Source organism: Cavia porcellus, unplaced genomic scaffold (assembly GCF_034190915.1).
Source record: "Cavia porcellus strain 051 isolate PalLab524CR breed Dunkin Hartley unplaced genomic scaffold, mCavPor4.1 scaffold_28, whole genome shotgun sequence".
Taxonomy (NCBI): domain Eukaryota; kingdom Metazoa; phylum Chordata; class Mammalia; order Rodentia; family Caviidae; genus Cavia; species Cavia porcellus.
The window spans coordinates 3,370,236-3,397,872 of NW_026947511.1; the positions used below are offsets into that span (position 1 = coordinate 3,370,236).

At 35.4% G+C, this 27,637-nt stretch overlaps 1 protein-coding gene across 4 annotated transcripts in view; it reads left to right on the plus strand.

Annotated features, from left to right (window-relative positions):
• The window catches only part of Tnks2 (tankyrase 2), a 74,461-nt gene extending 49,051 nt beyond the window's left edge, over positions 1 to 25,410 (plus strand). For 2 of the 4 annotated variants that reach the window (XM_003462388.5, XM_063239346.1), the window contains 11 exons: positions 1,082 to 1,191; positions 1,965 to 2,153; positions 3,862 to 4,114; positions 6,339 to 6,415; positions 7,427 to 7,547; positions 10,168 to 10,265; positions 15,331 to 15,405; positions 18,050 to 18,155; positions 19,746 to 19,932; positions 21,684 to 21,840; positions 22,443 to 25,410. In XM_003462388.5, coding sequence (XP_003462436.1) covers positions 1,082 to 1,191; positions 1,965 to 2,153; positions 3,862 to 4,114; positions 6,339 to 6,415; positions 7,427 to 7,547; positions 10,168 to 10,265; positions 15,331 to 15,405; positions 18,050 to 18,155; positions 19,746 to 19,932; positions 21,684 to 21,840; positions 22,443 to 22,505 — 1,436 coding nt within the window. In that variant the 3' untranslated portion in view covers positions 22,506 to 25,410. The remainder of the gene's footprint in view (positions 1 to 1,081; positions 1,192 to 1,964; positions 2,154 to 3,861; positions 4,115 to 6,338; positions 6,416 to 7,426; positions 7,548 to 10,167; positions 10,266 to 15,330; positions 15,406 to 18,049; positions 18,156 to 19,745; positions 19,933 to 21,683; positions 21,841 to 22,442) is intronic. The other 2 variants (XM_063239347.1, XM_063239349.1) reach the window with 2 other exon arrangements.
• The last annotated feature ends 2,227 nt before the right edge of the window (positions 25,411 to 27,637 follow it).

The following is a 27,637-nucleotide window of genomic DNA, read 5'->3' on the forward strand; positions in this document are numbered from 1 at the left end:
TTTAAATTCTCATTTCATGTAAGTTTGGATCCCCTGTCACTTTTGAAGTAATAAGACAAAAATGCTTACGTGATAAGCAAAAAGCCTTACTGTTTCCAGTGTCTTGATGGTCCATGTAAGACAAGCCATAACCTGACCTTTAAATGGAAAAGTCCGTATTGTCTTTTTAAATTACAAGTATGTTTACACAAAATATTTCTACCAACTTGTACAGTGTTAAATCCTACACCTAAAGATTTGAAAAGGCTTTTAGATTTGTGTAATAATTAGTTTATGGTAGTTTTGTTTTTCTTGCTTGGTCTTTTTGAATTCTTATGCTTTAGATTCTTCAGCAAAAGGATAAAAACTTACCAAAAATAAATGCAAATGTTTTGAGAGAGACAAAGGAATGGGATGGAAAAGGAATTAAAATAGTGTGGTTTACATGTACCAACTCCTCAATGAATGCAGTCATTATGTACTCCTAACATGTACTAATAAAAATAAAATTTTTTAAGAAAAGGGCAAAAAAATAAGTATTTCAAACCACTTTCTAATTTTAAGCGACTATTGGTGTAAGTTCCAAATGTTTCCTCCTACATTTATGTGTCAAATAGGCTTTATCATAAAGGTATTTACTAAGATAACTGACAGCATTAGCTGGGAAATGACAACATATTTCCAAAATACTAACCTTTGTTTCATGCCTTTAGGAACACAGGTTTCTCTACCAGGCTGTCAAAGGTATTTATTCACATAAGATTAGATGCCTGTCTGACTTATGGCCCTTAAAACCATGCACCTGCATTTAGGAAGTTGTAGCAAGCATACAAGCAAAGACTTTCAGTGACATTTTTCAATACAAAGATAGAAGCAAATCAGTCGGTGTAATTTTGAGAGTCTTCATCACCACTGGTTGTCATCAAAACTTCAGGGGGGAATTTTTTTCCAAGATAAATTTTTCATAGACTACAGAATTTCTGATTTATATAAAATCTTTTTTTTTCAGTGATACCTAATCTTTACAAATATGTATAGCTAATGTGATGGGGGGGCCTTCTCATGTTTAAGTGAAAGTAATGTTACTTCTCTTCTAAATTAGCTGGTTATAATAATTTAGAAGTTGCAGAATATTTGTTACAACATGGAGCTGATGTGAATGCCCAAGACAAAGGAGGTCTTATTCCTTTACATAATGCAGCATCTTATGGAGTAAGTTTTTCTGTGTTACCTATTTTTTAAAAATCTAGAATTTTCAGAGTAAAAAAATAGCAAGGTTTATATAGAAATATGACTTTTGTTTGGTAAAAAATTTTCCAGATTTTAGTTTTGTGTCATTTGTAACCTTGCTTTGTGACATATAAAATATGGTGTCATTTATTTCATTATCTTCTTTAGCATCTGTCTCTTATTTTCAGTGAGATATTGGTGGTTTTATTTGCTGGTACACAAGTTAAAACCTATTTTCACAGGACTCTGTAAAGATTGAAATTTATCCTTGAATGTTAACATCAGTATTGACTGTTACGAATAGTATAGTTTGAATAACTGAAAAGTGCTGCTAGTTTAAAACTTGATTTTTAGCAGTTATCCTTGTAAGTTAAAAATCATTAAAGGTATGTTAGTGCCATAATCCCAGTACTCAGGAGACTGAGGCAGGAGGATCATTGTGAGTTCAAGACCAGCCTGAGCTACATAGTGAGTTCAGGATCTGCCTGAACTATAAAACCAGACCTTGTCTCAACAAAATTTTTTTAAAAAGGTATATTAGTTTAGTTTCTGTTAAGTAAAATTCTTAACTATTTTTTGATTTTTTTAAGTATCTTTAAGTTTTAAGCAGCTCTCTATAATGGGAGAAAAAACTTTTAATATTTATTTTCAGAACAAGTTTAAAAGTACGGAAGTAGTTACAGAGCTAGTTTCTTAAGAACTAAAATGGGGTAAAATAATATTTCAGACTGTAATGAGAGTATTTTCTTTTCCAGCATGTAGATGTAGCAGCTTTACTAATAAAGTATAATGCATGTGTCAATGCCACGGACAAATGGGCTTTCACACCCTTGCATGAAGCAGCCCAAAAGGGCCGGACACAGCTTTGTGCTTTATTATTGGCCCACGGAGCTGATCCTACTCTTAAAAATCAGGAAGGACAAACACCTTTAGATTTGGTTTCAGTAAGTGATGCACTTTATGAAAAACTTCAATGCTTTCTTGACCCTTTAAAATTCATTCAATAGACATGTCATGTCTTCATACTAAATATGGCAAAAATCTAGATTTTATACCAGTCTTAAGGATGTCTTTGTTATTGTAAAAAGAGTATGAGTCAGTTATCATTTACTAAATAATGTGAAAATAGGAAAAATAACACTACACTTGTTTATATTTGGTTCTGTTAAGGACTAAGACAAACACAAGTCCTCCATGAAAACTGTTGGAATGTATGTAATACAAGATAATACACATAATCAACTTGCCTCAATAGGAACATTGCCCTAACAATATAACCAACCACAAAGAAGCCTGATATAGCAGAGTCCTTTTCAGGGAGCCTCCTACTTTTTTTTTTCCCTCCCTTACCCTTCCACTGAATCTCATGTAAGAACCTCCGTTTTACTCTTCACTCTGCTTTGTTACCTCTACCACTTAAGATATTGGCCAGAGCAATAAAGGAAAATGAAAACAAACTAAGATGAAAGGAAGGAGAATCTCTTCTACAAACTCGTTTGTACTGAAAGAGATTTTGTTGTTTAAGCTACAGTGAGAAACTGATTTAGTTTGGCTGCATTTAGAATTTTATTGCTTTTTCTCAGCTGGCTGACAACCCTACCATACTTGAGCATTATTTCTTCAGGGGCGTATCTTTGCAGTCCACACTACCTTAGAAGTAAATTTTTAGGATTCATTCTACCCTATTTTCATTTACCAGATAGAATTAATTGACAGGGAAACAAAATGCTTTGGAGAACATGAATGAGCTTTAGAGTGAAATAGACCTGGTATAGAATTCCAGGTCTGCTAACTTACACTTGTTTAATTTTAAAAGTTATTTAACTCTCTTAGATCTGTATCTATAAGACATAAAATATATCCAGTCAATATGAGAATTACAGAAGGTGATATAATCCTTGGCATGGTATTAGATACATAACAAAGATCAAATAAATGGTACAAATATTATATAAAAATTATGAGTGCCGTAAGAATGTTCTGATTGAGGGGGAAGAAAGGTGAAGATTGGCGTAGGCACTACAAATGACTACCCATGAAAACAAATAGTGATTTCTTTCGTTCTGAGTTATTCAGAATCTTAATTGAGCATTGGGAAAACTTACTATTCGTTACTAGTAAAAATACTTTTAGTAGTACCAGTATCTGGGGCAGATTTTTTTCTGTTCTGGAAGATTTGATGAAAATTATTTTTTTGTCAAAAAATTTTATCCCAATGTTGAGGAACAAATATATCACTGAATATTTTCCAAGTAAACGTAATTTCATTTGTTCAGTTCCCTTGTAGGTTTAATTGCTTACTTCAGAGTCACCATAGGGTAAACACCCCTCCCTGTTAAAATTGATATTTCTGTCAGACAGTGCACACTTTAATCTCTGCACTTGAGAGACCAGAGCAGGTGAATTACCACAAGTCAAGGCCAGCCTGGGCTACAATACTGAGTTCAAGGCCAGCCTCAACTACATAGCAAAACCCAATCTCCAAGAAAAAATTGATATTTCTGATTTATTTTAGTCCCTTTCAGTTATGGTATGAAAGTTAGTTGTTTTTTTGTTTTGGTTTTTTTTTTTTAATAACATTTGAGTTTTATTTTGATTATGAGATATGGAAGAGATGTTCTTATGACAGATTTAATCTGAAATATGCCCTAGGCAGACGATGTCAGTGCTCTCCTGACAGCAGCCATGCCCCCATCTGCTCTGCCTTCATGTTACAAACCTCAAGTGCTCAACGGTGTAAGAAGCTCAGGAGCCACTGCAGATTCTCTGTCCTCAGGTCCATCTAGCCCATCAAGCCTTTCTGCAGCTAGCAGTCTTGACAACTTATCTGGGAGTTTTTCTGAACTGTCTTCAGTAGTTAACTCAAGTGGAACAGAAGGTACTTCTAGTTTAGAAAGAAAGGAAGGTAAGAGATTCTGTTAAAGTAACTCTTTTTTTTTTTTTACTGATATTGCAATCCCATATTTGTCATTCAGAATGTTAAGAACTCATTTTTTTAACCTTAAATAAAACTACTATCACATTAATTAACATAGTCTAAGTGTTAGCCTTTTGTGGTTTTCTTAGCATTAGTAATAGAATTTGTAATAAAACTTTCTCTTCTTGTGTAGAAAGCTGGTGAGTCGTGCTGCTGACCTGCACTTGAGATAGAAACTTTTTACGTGTCAAAATTATCCTTACCCTAACGCAATAATAAGGAACTTTTTTCATAAGCTTTTTTGCATAGGAGCTTACGTCCTGGAAGATAGCAACTGATTTTAATTTTTTAATTAAATTTATTGGTACAACTTAGATAAACATAATGGTCACATTCATTTGTAGCTGTACCTCTACCTGAACATGATACATCTTGATTCCTCTTGTTTTCCATTCCGCTCCCCTCCAATCCCTCTTCTCTTCCTTATTTACAAAGCTTTATTTTCCTTTTTTTTCTTTTCCTTCCTTCCCCCTCACCTCCCAGTTTCCCTTTCCTTTTGAACAGTTTCTCCCTATTACATAATTTGTTTTACTTTTGACTTCCTACTTTCGGTTTCTCACAGGAGAAGGACAGTATGATATTTATACACGTGTGTCTTATTTATTTCACTTAGGAGTTCCATCCATTTAGCTATAAATGTCTCAAGTTTATCCTTTATGACTAAGTAAATACTCAATTGTGATTTAGCTATTACAAACTGCAGTCACAAACATGAATGTACATATATCTCTGTGGTATGATGATTTTAATTTTTTGGAAATGTAACCAAGAAGGGGGCATAGCTGGATCAAACAGGGTCTATGGTCATAGTTTTTAGAGTAATCTCCACACTGATTTGCACAGTGGTTGCACCAGTCTGCATTCCTACCAACAATGAAGAAGGGTTCCTTTTTCCCCACACCCCTGCCAGAGTTTGTTGTTGGTTGGTTCTTGATAATAACCATATTGTCTGGAATGAGTTAGAACCTCAGCATTGCTTTCATTTGCATCTCTCATTCAGCAAGTAATATTGAAATTTTTTCATGTATTTATTTCTTTTGGTATTTCTTCATCTGAGAACTATGTATTTATCTCAGATGCCTAATTGTGGATTGGATTTTTAAATTGGGGGGAGGTTTTTTTTTTTTTTTCAGTTCTCTGTATTTTCTAAATATTAGTCTTTTGAGGAACAATTGGCAGAACTTTTCCCCACTCTGTGGGTTGTCTGATCACTCTGCTGGTGATTTCTTTTGCTGTGCAAAGGCTATACACACACACACACACACACACACTAGGAATCGAACTCATGATCTTGCACTTGCCAGGCAGATGCTGTGCCACTGAGCTATATCCTAGGCCCCACAAAAGCTTTTTAATAAGATGAGATCCCAGTTGTTAATTCTTTGTAATATTTCTCATGCAACTGGGGTTTTGTTTATAAAGTCTTTGCCTTCACCTATGAAAATGACTGATTTTAAAGAGCATAGTTAAAAGTTTAAAATAAAAAAATGATAAATTTAACAGAAGAATGCCCCCATTGGATAACTGTCTTCTCTAATGTTAAAATTTTATGTATCTCGTAATTTTTAACAACTTACTGGTCCAGTATGACCAAAAATTGCATATTTTTTCATTAATTTTATAAGGTAACAGGAAATACAAAAATGACAATTTTACCAAATTGAGTTCAATAGAAGAATCAACTGGTTGAAGAGACACCTGTCCAAGCAGTGGCTAGTAGTAGTCAGTACGTAAACAAATGCACTGCCTGGGTGACACTCTGGCTAAACTGTTCAGTGGTTAAAATAGATTTTTGCTATTATTCACTGTGGGCTCAAACTGTGCATCATATTCAGCCTTCCAGAGTGCTAGGTTTAAAGGCTTGTACCACCTTGCCTGATTTTTATGTTTTGTTCTGTTCTTTGTTTTTTGTCTTGCTAGGTTACCTCAACCTCAGCCCCCCAATAGCAGGAATTATAAGTGTGCAGCTGCACCCCCTATATTTGTAATTTTTGATGTTATATTCAGTATTCTGTCCTAGTTGGGTGTTAACATAACACTTTGTTTCATTTTTATTTTCTTCATACATATAGTAACAGCACAAAACTTTATTACAGTGTTGATATACATGTTCTAATGTGAAATTTTGTTTTGTATTTTTCCCCTACTCCAGGAGTAGATTTTAGCATAACTCAATTTGTAAGGAATCTTGGACTTGAGCACTTAATGGATATATTTGAGAGAGAACAGGTAAGTGAATTGTATTGCCCTGTTTTGTGTTTTATCCAAACCCAAAGAAAATTTAGGACATACTTGAGATCCCTTCCAACCTGTAACTTGTTGTGCGCACATGTGCTTTCCCAATGGAGTTAACCCTCCCGTCTCTTAGTGCTTAAGATACTAGACAATAGTCACTCATCTAATTCAGATTGATCTTGGAATTTATTAGATCATAAAAATTAACTCATATAGTAATAAATTAGCTTTCTTGAATTTCAAGTTTATCTTATTCCTTTAAATAAGTTATCCTTGAGCTCTCTTCCTTCAGTTCTGTTTCGTTAGTCACTACCATGATACTTTGCTAGCTGCTATAAGACGGTGCACAAATATGTCAGCCATAGATCTGGGCTTTTATGGTAGTTTTAGTTGAAAGTTGTCTCTCAGAATACATTTCCTGAGTGTGTGTGTGTGTGTGTGTGTGTGTGTGTGTGTGTTGAAACAGGATCTTGTGCAGTGCAGGATGGACTTGAACTCAGTATGTAGCCAGGCTGACCTTGAACTTCCAGTGATCCTCCTGCCTCAGCCTCCTGAGTGCTGGGAATGTAGGCATGTATTTGCATGTGGCTACTTACTAATGCTGGGGAAGTTGGTGGTGGTGGTGATATCTTCATCGTTGTTTTTATCTAGAAAATACAGTTACTGTAGACTTGGTTCCAGAGGAACCTTCAGTGTAGTTACAGGACTTGAACAAGAACATACAAAGAATTAGAATTTGTGTATAGATTTTAGAAATTAAAAGAAGGAAAAAATTACTTGTGAACTAAACTGTTTAGGAATAGCTCCATGGAAGGTACATAAATACAACAGGGTCAAAAAGCTTTAATTTCATGAAGTGCAAATATTTTAAGTGAAAGGGTTAATTTGAACAGTGATAAACTTTTCATTTTTAGTTAATTTCAGTTTCACAAATGAGTTTTTCCTATGAAAACTATTCAAAATAATTTGACATATGAACCTAATAGTTTCATTCTCTTTTGTAAGATCACTTTGGATGTGTTAGTTGAGATGGGGCACAAGGAGCTAAAGGAGATTGGAATCAATGCTTATGGACACAGACACAAGCTAATTAAAGGAGTTGAAAGACTTATTTCTGGACAACAAGGTATTTGTTTTAATAATTGCTGTTATCAGTGAGTTTACACAAAAGCAGCCCTCAGTTTAGGTATAGAATCTTGGCTGTGATGTTAAATGATAATTTAAAAGTCTGTATGAGAGAATAGGAGGAACCTAATGCAGCTTGGGGAAACCTGAGATCAAGGCCCAAGTTAAACTTCCTGAGTGGCTGGTGTTGACTGTATGAACCTGAGTAAAATTTCAAGGCCTTTCAAAAGTTTGAGGGTTGTCTTAACTTCTGAAAATGGGGAAATTAGATAATTTTTGAAGTTATTTTCGTTCTCAAATGTTGTGATTCTAAAACAGTTGAAACTTAAATGTCTCATTTCTAATGCTAATATAGTAGATAATGATTAGGTATTAGGCTAGCCCATAAAATCATGTAGTTGTCTCCTACATAGCTAAAATTCTAAGCACTTAGAATGAAAATAGTAGAAAAGAATAAGGTTGTAACTTATGAAATTCAAACAGTTTGATAATTTTTTATTCCTCTTTCAAGTTAGTGGTTAAGGAAAATGCAAATTGCAGTCATTCAAGAGATGGCATTAAATGGTGAATTGTTTGTTAAAAAATTTTGATTTCCTTGGTAAACTAAGGGAGTAGTTTATGGTTTACCCTGACACTAAAAGCATGCTGTAATTGAAGTCATAGCCCTACAACGTGGCTGAAAAGAAACCTTCATTAGCAAAAGTGAAGGAGTTTTCAGGAAATACTATGTGCTAGCCAGGATGGAATCTACTTCTTGGAGAAAGAAAAGTACCTCTATAAATATGATTTCATGCCAAGGAACACTTTTAACTGGTGTTGTGGAATACAATCAATTAAAGGTAAATATACTTTCCTTGACTGGTAGAACTAAAGCAGAATGCTTAAAATGTAAGGTAAACCCTGGCTGTGTCTGGTTTAGATGAAAAAAATTTATAAAAGAGGAGAAAACTACGATTCCTTGGAATATTCGCATACAGTATAAATAGCATAAAAGATGAAGAAACAGAACCCTAATTGTGGACTACCATTGTGACTAATGCACTACTAATCCATCTTGTGTGATAGCAGTTGTAATTGAGTACTGAGATAACAGGTCTTTCAGAAAAAAGTTTACTGAAAAAAGGAAAGCAAATTGAGTTTGTACAGTTAAACACATCCTAGTTATTATGAATGCATTGAAAGTCTCAGAAAACAAAGACAGAAATAGTTTACATTGCTCCCAAGTGGCAGAGGTACTTTCTTGTCACCTCTAGTCCTTTAATTCTTGTATGTTCAGCTCCAGAAGGATAGGAGGAGCAGCATTCATCTCTACATGTAGGAAAAACATGGTCCAGAAGCAAAATGGTTTTGTCTTTTCTGACACATTAGGGTCAGGTTCCTACCTAAAGTTACCACCATTTTCATCTTCTTTGAAGCCAAGATTCTATACCTAAACCTCATTTGCAAAGAGGAACCGATAGCTGCCTATACTGCAAATCATCTGGAAGTCTTGTCTTGTTTGACTATTCAGTGTATTAAGTCTAGTAATCTTTCCATATTGATAAACATATTGATAGGTTGCACACACCTTAGTCAAGCATTTGTTATCTTTACTCTATAGTACTGCATATGATCTCCATAATTCCTAAACACGTTGTAATCAAACATTCCTCCAAGACTTCAGAGTCTGACTTGGTAGTGGTACTACGTATAATGATGCTCTTAATCTCCAGTGGCAAACCTCTAATGCATTCACTCAGCACTATGGCCTCCTACCTAAGAAAACAGGGATTTGGCAACCTTGCAGAAATTAAAGGACAGAAGCTGAGCATAGTGATGCACCACCATAATTCTACCTACTCAGGAAGCTGAGGCAAAAAGATCATAAGTTGGAGCCCAGCCTCTGAAATTTATGAGACCTTGTTTCAAAGTAAAAATTTTAAAATGGCTTGGGGTATAACCATGGTAGAAAACTTGCCTAGTTATATAGCAGGCCCTGGGGTCAATCCCCAGTACTTAAAAAAAAAAAAAAAGTAGTAGAGGAAGTAATTTCAAGGGGAAAAAATGAGTTATAAACACAGTAAGAACAGGAAATAAAGATTTTCTGAAATATTGTTGCAAAACCCTTAAAACTTTGTCATATCAAAAACTAATAGCCTGGGGCTGGGGATCTAGCTCAGCGGCATAAGCACCTGCCTTGCAAGCAGGCAGTCGTGAGTTCGATCCCTGGTACCGATAAAAAGGAAAAAGACAAAAAAAAAAACTAATAGCCTGAATGCAGTGTGGTATCCTAGGGAGGAAAAAGGGACAAAATTACTGAAATTCAAGTAAAATGTAAATATGACAGATGTAACCAAAGAGGATGTTGGGTGGAGAGTATCCTGGAATGCTCTATGCATTCAGCCATCCTGTAAATCTGAACAATTCTAAAATTTAATGTTTTTTAAAACCAGTAGTAAGGACCAGAGATGTAGCTCAGCAGCACAGTGCCTGCCTGGCAAGCGGAAAGCCCTGAGTTTGACTCCCAGTACCAAAAAAGAGAGAATAGTAAAACTTGGTAGTAAGCATCCCATAAATCGAGTGGTTACTTTTGGTTGTGTTTGATTGGCAAAATATTTTTACCTTCAAATTTTGTTTTGTAGGTCTTAACCCATATTTGACTTTGAACAATCCTGGTAGTGGAACAATTCTCATAGATCTATCTCCTGATGATAAAGAGTTTCAATCCGTGGAGGAAGAGGTATGTTTGCACTCCCTAAATGGGAAAGATAGATTAGCTGAATGTATTTTTCATTCACTTCCTAAATTTTCTGCAAGTTTCCAGATTGGTAGACATGCAGTGTGGTTTTAAAATTTAGAGTACTCCTTCAATAAACCTTAATTCTGGTTACTTGGTTCACTACAGGTAACACTGACATAAAATTCTTTTTTTTTTTTTCCTGTTCCTGGATGTTATTTATTCATTGTGTCGTTAAATTTGCTAATTAAAAGTTTATTTTAAAGATTTAGATTAAAGTTAAACTTACTAAGATGTAGAAAACTAGATATACTAAAAACTGTATTCTACTATGTTAAGGTATGCAAAAATACACAGTCATATGCTGCATTATGACATTTTGGTCAAAGACAGGTTACATGCACAGTGGTGGTTCCATAAAATTGTAATGCCTAGTGGTTCATAGCTAGCTGTCTTTGTTTATATAAGTACTCTATGAAGTTTGGCTAGTGACAAAGTCAGTTAGTGACACATTTTTCTGAATATAGTCCCATCATTGAGCAATGCATGACTTAGATAAAATTTTCCATAGCAATAGTAAATCTTATAAACAAATAGTATTGGCAAGTTTAACAAATAAAAATGCAGGGCACCCAGTTAAATTTGCATTTCAAATAAAAAATTTTTAGGCTAAGTATGTCCCAAATATTGAATGTGATGTATTTTTTAACCTATTTATCAGTATTTTTATTATTTTATTTTAAAAAGAAAAAATAACTGATACAGAATTTCAAAACAAAATAGCAAATTAATAATGGTTAATATATTGCATATTGTTATCTTCAAAGTTGTTGCTCAGCTTATAAGATGTAGGCATGAAAAATTGATCAAGGAAAGCACAAACCATTCTTTTCAATGAAGAGATTAGTAGTATGATTATCTTGTATGTGTTTTTGTAATCTTTTCCTGTCTTTCTTTTCTCCTTTCCCATCCCAGTTGTTCTTTCCTTTTGAGCAGTTTCTTCCCCTTTCACTTTCACAATAACTGTTGTACATTTTAGATCTTAATTAACTTTCAGTTTTTTACATTAGAAAAACAATATGCACTTCTCAGTTGAAATACAAATGACAAATATATCAAAAAATGTTCAGTATCATTAATCATTCTAGAAATGCAAATTAAAAACAACACGGAGATCCCATCTCACTTCACAAAGAATGTCTGTCATCAAGAAATCAACCAATAACTTGCTGGTGGGGCTATGGGGAAAAAAGAATCCTTCACTGTTGCTAGGAATACAGACTGGTGCAATCACTGTGAAAATCAGCATGCAGATACCTCACAAAACTAGGATTAAAGGTCTTATTCAACCCAGCTATCCCCCTTCTGAATATTTTCCCAGAAGAATTGGAAACAGCATCCCACAGCCATATAGTGACATACTTATACTAAAAAAAACATTGTTTATCTGAAACTCAAATTTAAAGAGGCATCCTATATTTTATCTGACAATCAGAAGGCACATATCAAACACGGCATCGTGTTGGAGAGTAGGTTTATGTCATTAGAGATAATGAAATTGTTCCCATCTTTCCCATGAAATTGTTCCCATCTTTCATGGGGTTCTAGAATCTTCAAGAAGAGTTAGAATGTATAAACACTATTTATCCAGGAAAATTTTATTCTAGTGTTATTTCCAAAGAACCCTTGGATTAACTGAAATCTTTGAATGATGCCCTTCTTACACTTTACTGGTGTGTTTGTGCTTTGGAGATGGAACCCACAGCCTAGGTCTCGTTGAAATTCAGACTGACATTGAACTCACTGTGTAGCCAAGGTTGGTTTCAAACTCACAGCAGTCTTTCTGCCTCACCCTCCCAAATGCTAAGATTACAGTCATGTGACACTCCACTCAACTTTGCCACTTTAAAGAACACTTTAACTTGGAGCATAAACTTGAATCTGTCTGTCTCAGTCAGACCCAGGTTTATTCTTGGGATATTTCTATGAATGAATTATTCATTTTATGAGTTTCATTATATTAAATGAGCACTTAACTGGAAGAAATAACAAAAATTAAGTGCTAAGTATTTATTGTTTATAAAAAAGCATCAAGGGGCTGGGATTTAGCTCAGCGGCATAAGCGCCTGCCTTGCAAGCAGGCAGTCGTGAGTTCGATCCCTGGTACAAAAAAAAAAAAGACAAAAAAAGAAAAGAGGCTAGGGATTTAGCTCAGTGGCATAAGCACCTGCCTTGCAAGTGTGCAGTGGTGAGTTCGATCCCTGGTACCGATTTAAAATTAAAAAATGCATCAAAATTTTCAACATCAATTGATTTTTGGTGTGCAAATTTTAAAAAGTCAGAAATAAATTCCTATATGAACTACAATGAAAATATCAATAGCACTCTACAAATGTTTAGTCATCGCAGCAAAGGCAGTCTGCACACATGACAGCAGCATGTTTCATCCACATGCATCACTTACACTGACAACACATCTTTTTTTTGGCCTTTTTGTAGAACATACTTGACATCTCAATAGTTTTGCTGTTTTGTCAGGTTTTTATTATACAGTTTATAGTTAACAGGAATATAAAATATCAATAAAATAAACTTATCAAATGTTCAATATGTATGCATTTAGAATAGATACCAACATTTTCACATCAGGTGTGTACTTGCCTAGAAAACCTAGAAGATAAAATCACAAATAAATTCTTAAATGAACTACAGCGAAAATACTAGTAGAACTCTACCAGTAGAAATAAGCTTTGCTCAGCTGTCATAACCCAAGACAGTCTTCACACATGACAACTGCATGTTCCATACACAAGTATCACTTACACTGAGAGCACATATGTTTTGTTTTGTACTTTCTTGTAGGGCATAGTTGGTATCATTTTTGGTTTCCTGTTGTCACAGTAGATCTTTGTGATGCTGTACCTTCCTATTCTCCTGGGTTCTTCTTTCTGTTTACTAGTGTTCTATGCAAATTTTTGTGTAGTTCCTTGGACAGAAACATGTTCTTTTTCCTCTGCTGTAAATGATCTCTTATGATTTCTAATCCCAACCCTCTTAACAAATTTCACTGTGATGTCTTAAACACAATCATTGGCCAGTGCTGTGTGTTTAAGGTGACATCACAGTTACTGCATAACTCATCAAAAACATTTATTCCATTTTCACATTTGTTGTTGAAAATTTCCATCTCAGACTTTGTTTCGTCGAAGTTTCCCTGTCAGTATTTCCATCACGGCGAAATGTTGACATCAGCAGTACCAGTTTGCTTTTCATTACCATATGTGATTATGTCTTTCTGAAATTCAAAAATTGTATTGTACAGTTCTCTGTTTTAAAATTGCAGTATTTCATTTGGGATTTCTGCTTTGCTCCTGTATACAGTTCCTTCATCGGTCAACTTGTGCTCTCTTAACAAATGTAACATCAATAAGAAGATGGTAAACTAACTGTCAAATGTCACATTCCAATGACTTTGTGAGATGGGAGCAACAAGTCTATTCACAACATCGTTTGGTTTTTTACTATACAAATAAGGACCTGGTTGGGGATTTAGCTCAGTAGCATAAGCGCCTTCCTGGCAAGTGCAAGGTTGTAAGTTCAATCGCTGGTACCACAAAAAAATAAAATAAGGACCTAATGGTTGAGTTCTAGGATAAATGTCTAAGGTGAAAGGACAGTAAGTCTTTGCATCTGCTAGGGTATAAATTTTTATGCCACATTTTGCAAATTGCTTTTTCATAAGCCTTACATTCTTGAAATCACCATGAGAAATCTGTACTAAGTGCATCAGGCCTATGAGTGCTTTCAGTTCAGCTAGTGAGGTATCATAATACATATATTTTTGAATATAATTATAGGTACTATAAAATATTTTACTTGCATTTCACCCATTGTATAGTTCACAGCATCTTGCAGCATTTCATCTGTTACGTTTCATGTGCAGCATTTCCAACATTAAATGGCAGTGCTGGTATTCTATCTGATAAGTTTTACCCCTGCCAAGATCTTCACTATATTTTCAGACCTAGTTCTAACAGTGGATCATTCCATTTGGTCGTGTGGCCATTTTGCAACATTTTGACTAGTCAAGCATGCACTCACATTGCTGCTTTCTTGATCATCTGAATCAAGGAAGTCTGCATTTCCTGTGTCTGTATCAGTTTTGCCCCATTTAGTTGTCACAGAAACATAGGCTCACATGACCATTGTCAAAGTCAGCAGCAGCAGCAGCATCATACATCCATACCCCTTTTCTGTTGTAAAACAATGCATTTTACCATCATGAATCATCTTCATCCATGCATGAGTGTTGGTTCATTTTTTACTTCTTTTGAAACTTATAAATCTGATTTTTTCATGTGGCATTATACTGAATTGGGCTACTTCTACCAGAAAAATCAAAAGGAAAATTTTTTTTAACAAATCCTGTAGTGGTATGGGTCTGTTGGACCCTCTCTGATGCTTGGCTAAACACATACAAAACCAGAGCATAAAGGTAGGTCCTAATCCCATTTTAACATTTGCACACGTGCATACTCCTTTCCATTTGTTATACCAAGTGTGTAAACACACAGACTGCTTCATATATCCCTCCAAGAAAGGTTCTGAGAGGCACAGCCAGCTACTACAGTACTGAGGTACAAATTCGTAATGTGTCAAGTGGTTAGCTTTGGATGTTTATTTCACCTTGAATTCCCATTTTTCTTTTAGTCTGCCTTGTATGATTTTCACCTAAAACTACCTTTAGGATGACAGCTGGCCACTGCTAGAAAGTAATACTTACAATTTTATAGAATTTGTATACTTTCAACAGCAAAAAAGTTAAAACCTGTCTTGTATTCTCAAAAATACAATCAGGGCTGGGCATGGTGTCACACGCCTATAATCCCAGCATTCAGGAAGCCGAGGTGGGAAGATCAGTAAGAGTTTGAGGCCAGCCTGCACTACATAGCAGCTCCTATCTCCTGTCTCAAGAAACAAATAAGTAAATAAAATGAATCAATAGCTATGTTTTACAAATTAGGTAAGATAAGATATAAGAACTAATGCACATATGGTTTTCCATCAGATGCAGAGTACAGTCCGAGAACACAGAGATGGAGGTCATGCAGGTGGCATCTTCAACAGATACAATATTCTTAAGGTAATAAGTGAGTGAAAAGTTCACACACACTGAAGGTTCCAAAACCTAAAGCTGTGAGTAACTTTCATAGGAAGAGCCTAATCTTCCAGCCCAGTACCTCATCAACATGGCTTTATAAACTGTTTAGGTAAAAATACATCATTGAAAGGCTAAGATTCCTAAAATTCAAGTACTATTTTTAATAACTCGATAATAATCCTTTGTCTTAACATTCAAATTCATAATTATGCTGGATAGTAGGATAATGATGAATTCTGTAGGGTAAAGACTTTAAAGATATATTATTTATCTGCTTTTAAGAGAAAAAACGTCATTTTTGCCTCTTATAAAAGGACTCTTTTTATGATACTCTACTTTTTCATTGTTGTTTTAAAACAGTGTCTCACCTTGTTGCCCAAGCTGGCCTTAACTCCTGGCATCAAAAGATCCTTCTACTTCAGCCTTCCTAGTAACTGGGACTATAAGCTATAAGTGAGTGCCAGCATGCCTGGTTTGGGGCTTTTTTTTTAAATGCCTGACTACTACAGGCTCCTGGGAGTTGCCAGACATTTTACCTTTTTATAAACTTTAATATACCAAATCTCTTTTTCAAAAACCAGTCTTTTAAAAGTATTTTCTTAGGGGCTGGGGATTTAGCTCAGTGGCAAAAGCGCCTGCCTTGCAAGCAGGCAGTTGTGAGTTCAATCCCCGATACCAATTAAAAAAAAAAGAAAGTTTTCTTTTCTGGGTTGTGTTTTTGTTTTGAGACAGGGTCTCACTGTAGTTTAGGCTGGCCTTGAACTCACTGTGTAACTTGGGCTGCCCTCAAACTCACATTGATCCTCCTGCCTCTACCTCCAGAGTACTGGGATTATAAGCATGTACCTTCACACTCATCTTTTGAAAGTGTTTTGAAGCCGATTGTGGTGACATGTGGCTGTGATCCCAGCACTCTAGAAGGCTAGGCAATGTAGTGAGAACAGTACTAAAGTTTTTAAAAAGCCAGTCACGGAGCTGGGCATGGTGGTGCATACCTGTAACCCCAGCACTGGGGAGGCTGAAGCAGAAAGATAATTTCAAGTTTGAGACCAGCCTGAGAAACAAAGTGAGCTCAAGGCCAGCGCAAACTGCATAATGAGACCCTATCTCAAAAAGACAAATAAATAACCAACTAGTCATGACTCATGCCACTAATTCTATCATTGAGGCTGAGGCAGAAGGATCACCAGTCCACATTCTACCTGTGGATATTGGGAAGACCCTGCCTCGAAAAAAAGAACTGAGGAATACAGCTCAATATGAGGCCTGTGTGTTCAACTTCCAGTACCACAAACAAACATACATATTTTGAGTCATTCTATTTCGTGTTATCTCACTGATTTGGGGACTTTTCCAATGTTGCTATGTTTTTCTTGAGCTGTAGCAATCAAAACTGTAGTCATACTTGAGATTCATAATGAAAAGATAAAAAATTTTTAAAAATCAGATGTTTTAGATTCAAGTAAAGGGATTATATTGGTGTGGAGATTTGTAAAGGATGTTTGATATCTAGAGTACTGTAGTTGGATTTGAGAAAGGTAGGCTCTTCCTTTATAAAAGTGTTTCATGTAATATTAAATAAAAATTTAGTGATAAAATGGGTTTTCTTTGTTTTAATTCTAGATTTTTGCTAGTATATATTCATAGTGCATAATGATTACATTCATTATGGGGCATTGGTACATATACATGATATGTCTTGATTCTTTTTGCCTTCCCTTCTCTTGGTTTCCTTGCTATTTGTAAAAGACCTGTAGTATCTCCCTGTTTCCTATTATCTTTTACTTTGCTCTTTAAATTATTCATACTTAGGGTCTGTCATATAACAGAGATCATGCAGCTTTTGTGTCTAATTTATTTCACCTAACATTAAGGTCTCAAGGTACATCAAAAATGGTTTTATTTCTGTTCCTTTTATGTATACAAAAGAGTTCTGATTTTGCCAGTTATGGCCCTTGATTACACATCTGTGGCAATATTTTGAGCCAAAACTAAAACTAACCAGCTCCCTGGTATGCTCTAGGGACCAGTAAACTACCAGGAAGATAAAGCATCTTTAAACACAACTAGGAAACAGCCCTGGAATTGTGACTGTAGAAGTACTCTTAATGAGACCAGCAACTAGCTTTAAATCATTTTCATACATAAATTTTAGTAATTGGAGGGCAAAAAGAATAATGAGAGAATATGAGTTTTTAAGGAAGTATTGTATAACTGTTTCAAGTATTTTTTACTAACAACAAACATGGTACTTTGAACCCAGATAAAGTGGGAGGAAAGGATACTATTCTCTTTCACCAGAACTCAGCATGTTTGCTTAGAACATATTTTATTAATTTAGCAGTATTCTTAATTTTAAGTAATTTTAAAATTGAAGTATTTTAATTAGTTTATCACATTCTTGACTCCTTGAATGGCCATGTGTTAACTTTTTCTCTTTGAAAGTTTTGATTTCTAAGATGTAGCCATACTTTGTTTAATTTTTGGGACATAGTATTTTTAGTTGACTAAAATGAGATACATTTTATATTTTTAAAAAGTTTCAGTTACCTGCTGGGTAAATAGGTAGTCCTTATTATGTTGTAATTATACTTAAAGACTCAGTGTTTCTTGTTTTTTAATGTAGATTCAGAAGGTGTGTAACAAGAAACTATGGGAAAGATACACTCATCGGAGAAAAGAAGTTTCTGAAGAAAACCACAACCATGCAAATGAAAGAATGCTATTTCATGGTACAGTCCCAACTCCATCATCTTTACCACTATTGTCCACATTAGGATAGATTTGGGGCAGGCATGAAATAATAATCTCTATATAGATTTTTTAAATAAACCTCATGTAACTTTTAGTAAACCTTCTGTAAGTTTTACATTTATATTCATATTTTCAACTTCTTTGTATAGATTTTCCTTCTTACAACAGTTCCAAGAAAGCCGGGCATGGTGGCACATGCCTGTAAGTCCAGCATTTGGAAGGCTGAGGTAGGAGGATCATTGAGAATTCAGACCAGTCTGAGCTACAAAGTGAGCTCAAGACCAGCCTGAACTGCATAGTAAGACCCTGTTTCAAAAAGTCAAAAAAAAGATGTGGACAATTCTAGGAAACTAGATTTTAGTTTTAAGCAGCAGATTCAGTTGATGTGAGGCATAGAAATCACCTATGAAGAATGGATGCACTCTGTTCTGATTTTCAAAACCACTTAAGTGTTGAAAGGGCCATTGTCATTGGACCTGTGGACATTACTGGTAGCTTTGGTCAAAATGAGAGCACTGTTAACATACCATTTCAGAAATTTATTGGTTTTTTTATGTCACAAGCTGGCAGGTGTTGGTTGCTGTTTCAAGCTTACGATAACATTAAATATAATACTAATATCGTGTTTATCAAACTTTTAAGCATATTACTTGTATCAGTCCCACATTTTCCTGTTCTTTGGTGGATGTTTATGATAAATCATTGAGCTGGTATTAGTTTGGTTTTTCCCAACCCCCAACCTTACTCCCCTCCCTAACCCAGTTCGCACAATACTCCTCTTTGGCTAAGCCCTTCTTTCTGGCGTACATGCTGTATTTGCAAATAGAATCTGTGTACTGGTGACCAAAGGACAAGTAAAAAGCATAGAAGAGAAATTGGTGCAAAGAGACTGTGACAAGTTACTCGGGTCATTTATGATATCTAGAAAAGACATAGATAACGGACATGCTTGTAAGACCTGATTGCATTCAGCCTGCTATTTACAAAATTTATATCACACAGACTCTGAAATTTGATTTTTCTTGCATTGGTATATCAAATAATCTGGTTTTGGTTTTTGTTTTGTTTTGTTTTGTTTTGTTTTTGAACCTGTGCTTGCTTTGGTATCTGAACTACAATACAATTAGAAATACATTTTTACTAGGAATTTTTTATTCTAAAATAGTAAACAAAGCTGGATGTGATACACACATTTGTAATCCCAACTACACGGGAGGCTGAGGCAAGAGGATCATAGATTCAGGAGCAACCTAGACAATTTAATGAGACCCTGTTTCAAAATAAAAAGTTTTAAAAGGGGTGATGTTGTAGGTCAGCTTTCAGGTTCAGTCCCCAGTATGGAAGCCAATCATAAATAGGCTGACGACTTGCTACCCTTTTTTATTTTAGCTCTGTTTTGGTGTTGGTGGTAGTGTGTGTTTCAGAATTCAACTTCAATTAACAAGTGCTGGAAATGTATGTCTCGGTGATGGAGTGCTTTTCTGGTATATACGAAGCCTTGGTTTTTGCATTTTCTTCTAAGATAAATTTTAAAATGGTAATTACTTAACTATTTATGTGTATTTCAGGGTCCCCCTTTGTGAATGCAATTATCCATAAAGGCTTTGACGAAAGGCATGCATATATTGGTGGCATGTTTGGAGCTGGGATTTATTTTGCTGAAAACTCTTCCAAAAGCAATCAATATGTATATGGAATTGGAGGGGGTACTGGGTGTCCAGTTCACAAGGACAGATCTTGTTACATTTGTCACAGGTAAGAAATCAGTTGTTCTTATTTTTTTTAAGAGTCAACTAAGAACTGGTTACATTTTTGAGAAATTTGAAGGGTAAAGCATGTCTGACAGCTCTGGGAATCTAGATGAGACATGTTTTATGTTGTTGTTCCTCTCGCCAGGTATTATAATAGCTCGTGGTTACCAAATGACCCATATTGGCCATACATGATTTCAAGCACTTTCTCTTTTCTCATTCATTAGAACATCCAGGGCTTTAAAAAGCTAAGTTCTGCTTGCTTTGGCAGTCCATATACTAAAAAAAAAAAAACTGAATTGAAAGTAACATTGGGCATGAAAGAAACTTTATTGCAGCACTTAAACATTATGAGACTATGAACTCTTAAAAAAAATGGGGACTGGAGATGCAGCTATGTGCTTCAGCACTTGTCAAGCATATATAAAACCCTGGGTTCAGTCCCCAGCACAGCAAGTTATATCACCATCATCCAGTTGCCAAATCTAATCTATTTATGGTAATGCCTGAGATAGCCTCCCACTGTGATATAATCAGTTTGTAACAGTACTACTGGAAGAGATATAATTAAAATACTCTCATTCCCTTCAGAAAGCAAATAAATATCAAATAACTACTTTGTACTTTATTCCCATTTTTAGTTACCTGTTGTAACTTGTTAAAATCATTCAAGTAATTTGGACCTAATTTATAAAATCATCATAAGAAAATAATCATTATTACTTGAGAAATGAGGTAAAATTAATTGCTGAGATTTAATTCACAGCTAATGCACTACAGTTGTAAAACCTTCGCATATTTCCACTGAAATCTGATTATGTTCTAAAAAGAAACAGTGAAGTAATACTAAAGGTTCTTTGGAACCAAGGAAAGTCAATCACATGCCTGAGGAGAGTAGGATAATAATCTTTTCAGCTGTTGGTAAGGAAGGCTATATCTGAGGAATTTCAAATAAACTGAAAAATTAGTAGATGTCAGTTAGTTGACATCTAGTAGTAAAAGAGATACTATTCCAAATGTTTGAGAAAACTATTTGGATGGAATCTACCAGGAAAGGCAGTTTAGCCTTTATGGAGAAGAAAAATGCCAATGCCTGGGGCATAATGAATATAAATTAGAGTAGAGGAATTGCAGCCATTGAAAAAATTTGGATTTCCTTCTAAGTACAGTAAGCAGCCTCAAAAAGGTTTTGACTAGAAAAGTGACATGGCCTGATTAACATTCATTTTAATCACTAATTGCTTGGATGGAAAATATTTTGCACAGGAATTAGAGTAGAAACAAGAAGTCTGCATATAAACTGATGTTAAAATTCAGATGAAAATTTTGTTGATTAGGATTTAATGGTAGCAAAGTTAGAGGCAAATGGATTAGAAATATATTTTGAAGGTAGAATCCACTGGACTTTGTTGACTAAATGTACAGGTTTGCAAGCCACTCCACAAAAGCCTCTAAAACATTCTGCTCCTTTTTTCTTGGGCCATGATTTGTGTTTTCTCAGCTAAGATACAGCTAAACTGGTAGAGTCTGCATCTCTTTACTTAAATTTTCAAGTTTGGTAGTTAAAATAAGAATTAACTCAGTTGACAATTTCATGACTAGGAGTAATAGAAGACATTTTTACAAAGTTGTTTTGAGGGTGGAATGATAAAAACAATCATAACTGTCTATAAATGTATTTTTTAAAACATATACTGTGCACAAATGCTTGTGTTTGAAATTTTTCAGGATAATCTTTTCATTTTTGTGTTATAGGCAGCTGCTCTTCTGCCGGGTAACCTTGGGAAAGTCTTTCCTGCAGTTCAGTGCCATGAAAATGGCACATTCTCCTCCAGGTCATCATTCAGTCACTGGTCGGCCTAGTGTTAATGGCCTAGCATTAGCTGAATATGTAATTTATAGAGGAGAACAGGTAATTTAATTTTATTTGTTCATCTTCAAAAATATTGTAAACCATACTTTTAACTTCTTACTAATCTCTTAAATTGTTAAGCAATATTCCCTTAAGAACTGGATTTTTTTTAAATTGGGAATAACTTCAGACTTGGAAAACTACTCGAACAGTAAAATAAGAATGTTCTCATAAAACTGTCAGAATCAGAAAAGTACTGTTGATATATCCTATTCGTATTTTGGCAGTTGCACTGGGTTCTTTTTTAAGCGTCTATAAAACTTAATAGTTAATCTGTATGTAGCAAAAAGATACAATTCTGTCCTATTCTTCATGGCAAGGAACCAGTGAAAAGCTGCTCTAAAGTAGCTTTTTGATTTGGGGTGAGGATAGGGGTTGATATCAGAATCACCTAGTTGTTAAAAACAGACATGTATTTAATACTCACCCTAGACCTTGGGACAGAATTTAGAAGATTGGACTGTTTTGAGAAAATGCCTCTAGACCATTTTATAAGACTAATTTACAGCCGACTTCCTTAAAGGTTAGGAAACTGTACAGAAGGTCTCCTTACTTTCAAAGAAATGTGTTAACCAATGTTTGAATTAATTTTTCTTTTCCAGGCTTATCCTGAATATTTAATTACTTACCAGATTGTGAGGCCTGAAGGTACAATTGATGGATGAATAGTTGCTTTAGGAAACTAATTCCAGAGAACCTAAAGTCACTGAAGTAACTATGGCCTCAAAGTTTTACTCCTTTGCTGAAAAAAAATTCATCTTGCCCATAGGCCTATGGCAAAAGGGTAAAAAATGTGAAAGAAGTCCAACATTCTGACTTGATAAAAGCTTTAATAGTGTTTTCTAAATATTTCCTGTTTTTCAGCACTTTAACAGATGCCATTCCAGGTTAAACTGGGTTTGTCTGTACTAAATTATTAAGAGTTAACTTGAATCTTTTATACATTATGCAGTGATTCTAATGGAACTCATTTCCCTCAATGCCCTCAATAGAACTCATTTTACTAATACAGTACTGTGTTCTTTAAAACACGGCATTTACACTGAACCCATATTCATTTGTAAAACTGTAAATAAGAGCTTTTGTACTAGCCCAATATTTATTTACTTTCCTTTGTAATATAAATTTACTGTTTTAGAACTGCAGCAGTTTACAAAAATTTTTTTCATATGTATTGTTCTGTACTTCACCTTGCATCATCCTGATTGACCTGTATATTTGATTCACAAGGCTATGATGTTAGTAGAGACTTCATTGGGAAAAACTGAATTATCAGATTAATTTGTTGCTGGAACCATTTATCTCTCATTAGAAATCTTTTTTTCATTTAAGAAAGGTTATGAATATTTTGGGGATTTAATTTGTGATACCTTTGTATGTATGAGATACACATTCCAAAGAGCTCTCTAAATAAGTTATGATTATGATAAGTCCTGATTACAAAAAAGCTTCTTTTCTAACCTCAAACACTATATAGAGTTCGTTCTGAAGTTTTTTCAGTGACATTGTGTGAAAATTAGTGCTTCTGTTTTTTAGAGACTTCTTTTGAACATTATGGTGTTCTTAACATGTAATGTAAATAGAAAGTTAAATTTCAGAGTTGGGAAGATAATTCTCCAATTGGTTTTAATTACCTTAAGTCTAAAACAGGGGGGGAAAGTAATAAGTGGAACTGAGTATCTGTTCTTTTTTTTTCCCTTGGTCATATTATATTTATAGCCAGTTTGCACACCATGGGTAAATTCAACCAAAAATCATGTCTCAAGACCTTAAATGGGGGCTGGGGATTTAGCTCAGTGGCATAAGCACCTGCCTTGCAGGCAGGCAGTCGTGAGTTCAATCCCTGGTACCGATAAAAACGAAAAAGACAAAAAAAAAAAAAAAAAAAAGACCTTAAATGGCCTCCTGAATGGGCAGGTGCTGTGAGACTACCGAGTTGCCCCTCCCTGATGTTCTGCACAGTTGGAAATATGCTTTGAGTTTCTGCTCCACAGTGACCGGGCTTAGGTTCAATTTGGCAGCTGTGAAGGAAATAGCTATCCCTTGAAATGTCAGTCTTGTTTTCTAATTTAAAGCTGTGTATTCCATTGAAGCGTACTCAAGTATCTTGATACAGAGCTTGTTGGCTATAGCTCCTTCCAAAGTCAAGGAAAGATTTTTACCCACTTTGTGAGTGAGACTTCACACAGTATGTAAGTTCACCTTCGTTTCACTGTTTTATTCAGTCTATTACCCCTTAATTGTACATAGAGTGCTGAATGAGAGTTAAATCAAAACAAATGCATTTCTGGAGTTGTTTCTATGTTATAAATTGTGATCATTATCAGAAGTCAAATCCTGACCTTGAAGTACTTTTATACAGGCTCTTTGCTAGTTGCAAATATGATGCTACAGTCATTTCTTGGAACACAAATGGAGTATGCCAAGTTTTATATACATTTTTCAGGTTCTCTAAGTTTTATAATTAGAAGATGATGAAGTGAATTAATGGAATTTATATTTACATATCTTATCACTCAACATTTATCCCATGTTACCCCCGAGCGAATCTGCAGTTGTCATCTGAAATCATTGTGGTCTGATAGCTTACAAAATGGCAAACTGTATTATTTCATCTAATCCATTGCTTATTTGATGTATTGTTTTTCCATGAATGATTACATTGTGGCTAGTATGTTAGCATGGCAATATTTTCAGGTAGCTTTTTGTTTATTGGGCGGCTGGGATTGGAGGTTATTCTTTTAGTGCTTTGCATGAAATACCTTTAAAATTATGGAATTGCTTTTTCTTTTGTGATTTTTTTCAAGTGGAATTTCATTTTTTGTGTGTATAGTACCATTATGCCCATCTTAAATGTCTTACTAGTACTGTATTACATTCCATACCCTCATTTAATTCTAAATAAACTGTTGGCTTGTTTTTCTGGGTAGCATGGTAATTACTGGAATAGTATAAATGTGTCGAATGGTCCTTGAGGGAATAGAGTGAGATAATAGTAATAAGCTACATTTGCAGGGGTAAGAAAAAAACATAGTAATAGTGATAAAGTGTGCAATTTAAAGTTTGAATTATTGAATGTTGTGGCCATGGTTACTCAGATGCTTTAAGGTGAAAGGTAGTATAAGATACTGTTAGACATTTAGACTATCTGATATAACTTCTTGTTAACTTTTAAAATTCATTCCTGGAAATCAGTCTTCTTAACTTTATAAAGAGAAATATATTTTTGTTTTCTATGTCATATAAAAACATTTTCAGTCAATTTCCAAGTCTCAAAGTTAGTGGTATATTTTATTCTTAAAGTGTAGCAGTGTATATATTTTATATTTCATTATGCTAAGTGTCCTTGTGTGTTACTAGTTCTGTTTTGTGTAGTAAGAGAATCGTGATGCAAACATAAGTCTGGCTTTGAAATACATTTCAACAGCTTTATTTTTCTGCTTCATTTAAGATAATGTTGAAGTATTTGCTTGCTGTTTCTTAAACATGCATGCCAATATATAATGTAATCCAGTCGTTTGCAGGTTAATGAGGCAAGAAAACATGCAAATAAATTTGCCAAAGCTCTTATGATTAGTATTCCTGACTGTGCCTTTATCTACTGTCCTGTCCTATTAGAGGACTAGAGTAACTGAAGAAACAAGTAGTGGTATCCCATCTTCAATAAAATTGTCATAATTCTTATACAGCATGGCCATTCACTGTCTCCTGAGTCCTCACGTACATTCCTTTGTGCTGAGTTAGCTCAGGCAGACCATGACCTAAAATACTTAATTATACCTGTTTTAGTTACTTTTCTTATTGCTGAGACAAAAATATCTCCCCAAAGTTAAGAGAGAAAAGGTTTCTTCAGCTCACAGTTTGTAGAAGTTTTAAGTCCATAATCAGCTGGCTCCCGGGTAGGGTGGCATGGCAGACAGGAACTGCTGAGGAGAAATAGTTCATGGCAGGTAGAAGAAAGCACAGCAATAAGGGGCAACCACAGCTCTATCTATCCCTTATTTTTATCCAAGCTACTCAGGGCAGGTAGACTGACACCCTCCAATTATTGCACCATAAATCAATCCCAGTATCACACATTCAAAATCCAGCCACCTATGCATGAGACTTTGGGGTTGTGGGGGCACCTAGACACAAACCGTAACAACACCCTTAAGAATCTCTTGCTCTTCACATATGGGCCATCTTGCTTTCTCTGCTCTATCATCTGCTCACAGTTCTCCCTGTAACACAAATATACAGAGTTTCAGAATAGTCTGCTAGTGTGTAGAGAAGTACTCCATGAAAGAGATCTGCACACTACATTACCAGCCCATGTAAAGATGAAGACAAAAAGTAAAGGGGCTGGGGATTTAGCTCAGCGGCATAAGCGCCTGCCTTGCAATCAGGCAGTTGTGAGTTCGATCCCCGGTACCAATAAAAAGGAAAAAGACAAAAAAAAGTAAAATGGAAGGGCCTGGAGATTTAGCTCAGCAGCATAAGCCTTGCAAGCTCACGTTGTGAATTCGATCTCTGGTATCAATTTTAAAAGGGGGAGAGGGCTAGAAATACATAACTCAGTGGAAGAGCACTTGCCTAGTATGCACAATTCCCTGGATTTAGTCCCCAGCACTGCCTTTAAGAAGATGAAAGTAAACTCAACAATTCGATGTTGCTGCAGTGTTTTTTATTTTACACTTATACTGTCTGCAATAAATTGAGAATGAAGGAAAAAACCTGATCCTTCACAGATAATTTAAAAGGTTTAAGGGTACCTGCTTTGTATGCCAAAGACCTAGAACCTAGTTTATTTGGCACTTAGTGATTTTTTCTTCTTGTATTAAGAGGTTGAACTGAAGGCCTTCACACAGAGCTGTATTCCGAATCTTTTTTGAGAGACATTGTCTTACTAAGTTTCCAAGGCCCTTGAAATACACATCTGCTGGCCTTATCTCCCTGTGTGTTGGGGGAATAGATTTAATACAGGATACGTAATTCAGGGCATTATTTTGTAGTACTCACCCAAAAAGTGAAATGCAGAAGACTGAAGCAGATCCTTAAACACACGAGACATCCAAAGAACCCAGCTGATGAGTGGTTCTCAGGGCAATATCCTGCATGAGTTAACTGGAGTGCTGGAACCTATACCAGTCTCATACAAGTCTGTAGGAGGAATCTGCACTGGGAAGGCAGACATGCCACAGGTGGAAGCTAGAAAGTGCACCAGTGGAATGAAGGACCTGTACCCGCAGGCTGAGGAAATTGCACTGGAGCCAGGAACAGCACATTCAAGGACCAGACCCTCCCCTTAAAAAAATTTTTAAAAAAATCCATTCTCAGTGGCAGGGAGGACCCAAGATCCTCTAACAATGAGAACAGGTGAGTTTATATTAGGAAAGCCAGTGTGACAAGCTTCTCCAGGCAGATCAACAGTACACCATCTTCCCTATTGTTCTGTTCTTAACGCTGTTGGCAGCAATCCTCAGGTGGGCCATCCACACCCAGCACCACACTGAGTCAGTTCAGCTGGGTGCTACCGGTTGCCCAGTAGGTAACCCACTACACATTCCTAAGGCCACTCCATACCATTTGCTGATTATTTGGCATTTCACTAAAGGCTTAGAACAAATTGGCAAAGACTGGGGGAGCTCTGCCCCTTACCTTGTAAAAGAAGCCCTCTAGACCAAAGCATCTCATTAACTAAATTCAGCATTGTCTTTAGAAATCTCTAATTGCATGTCAAAGCAAGTTTAATATTACTCAAATAGTTCTCAAGTACAGTTTAAAGATTATGGAAGTAGGTCTGATGGATCTGTTA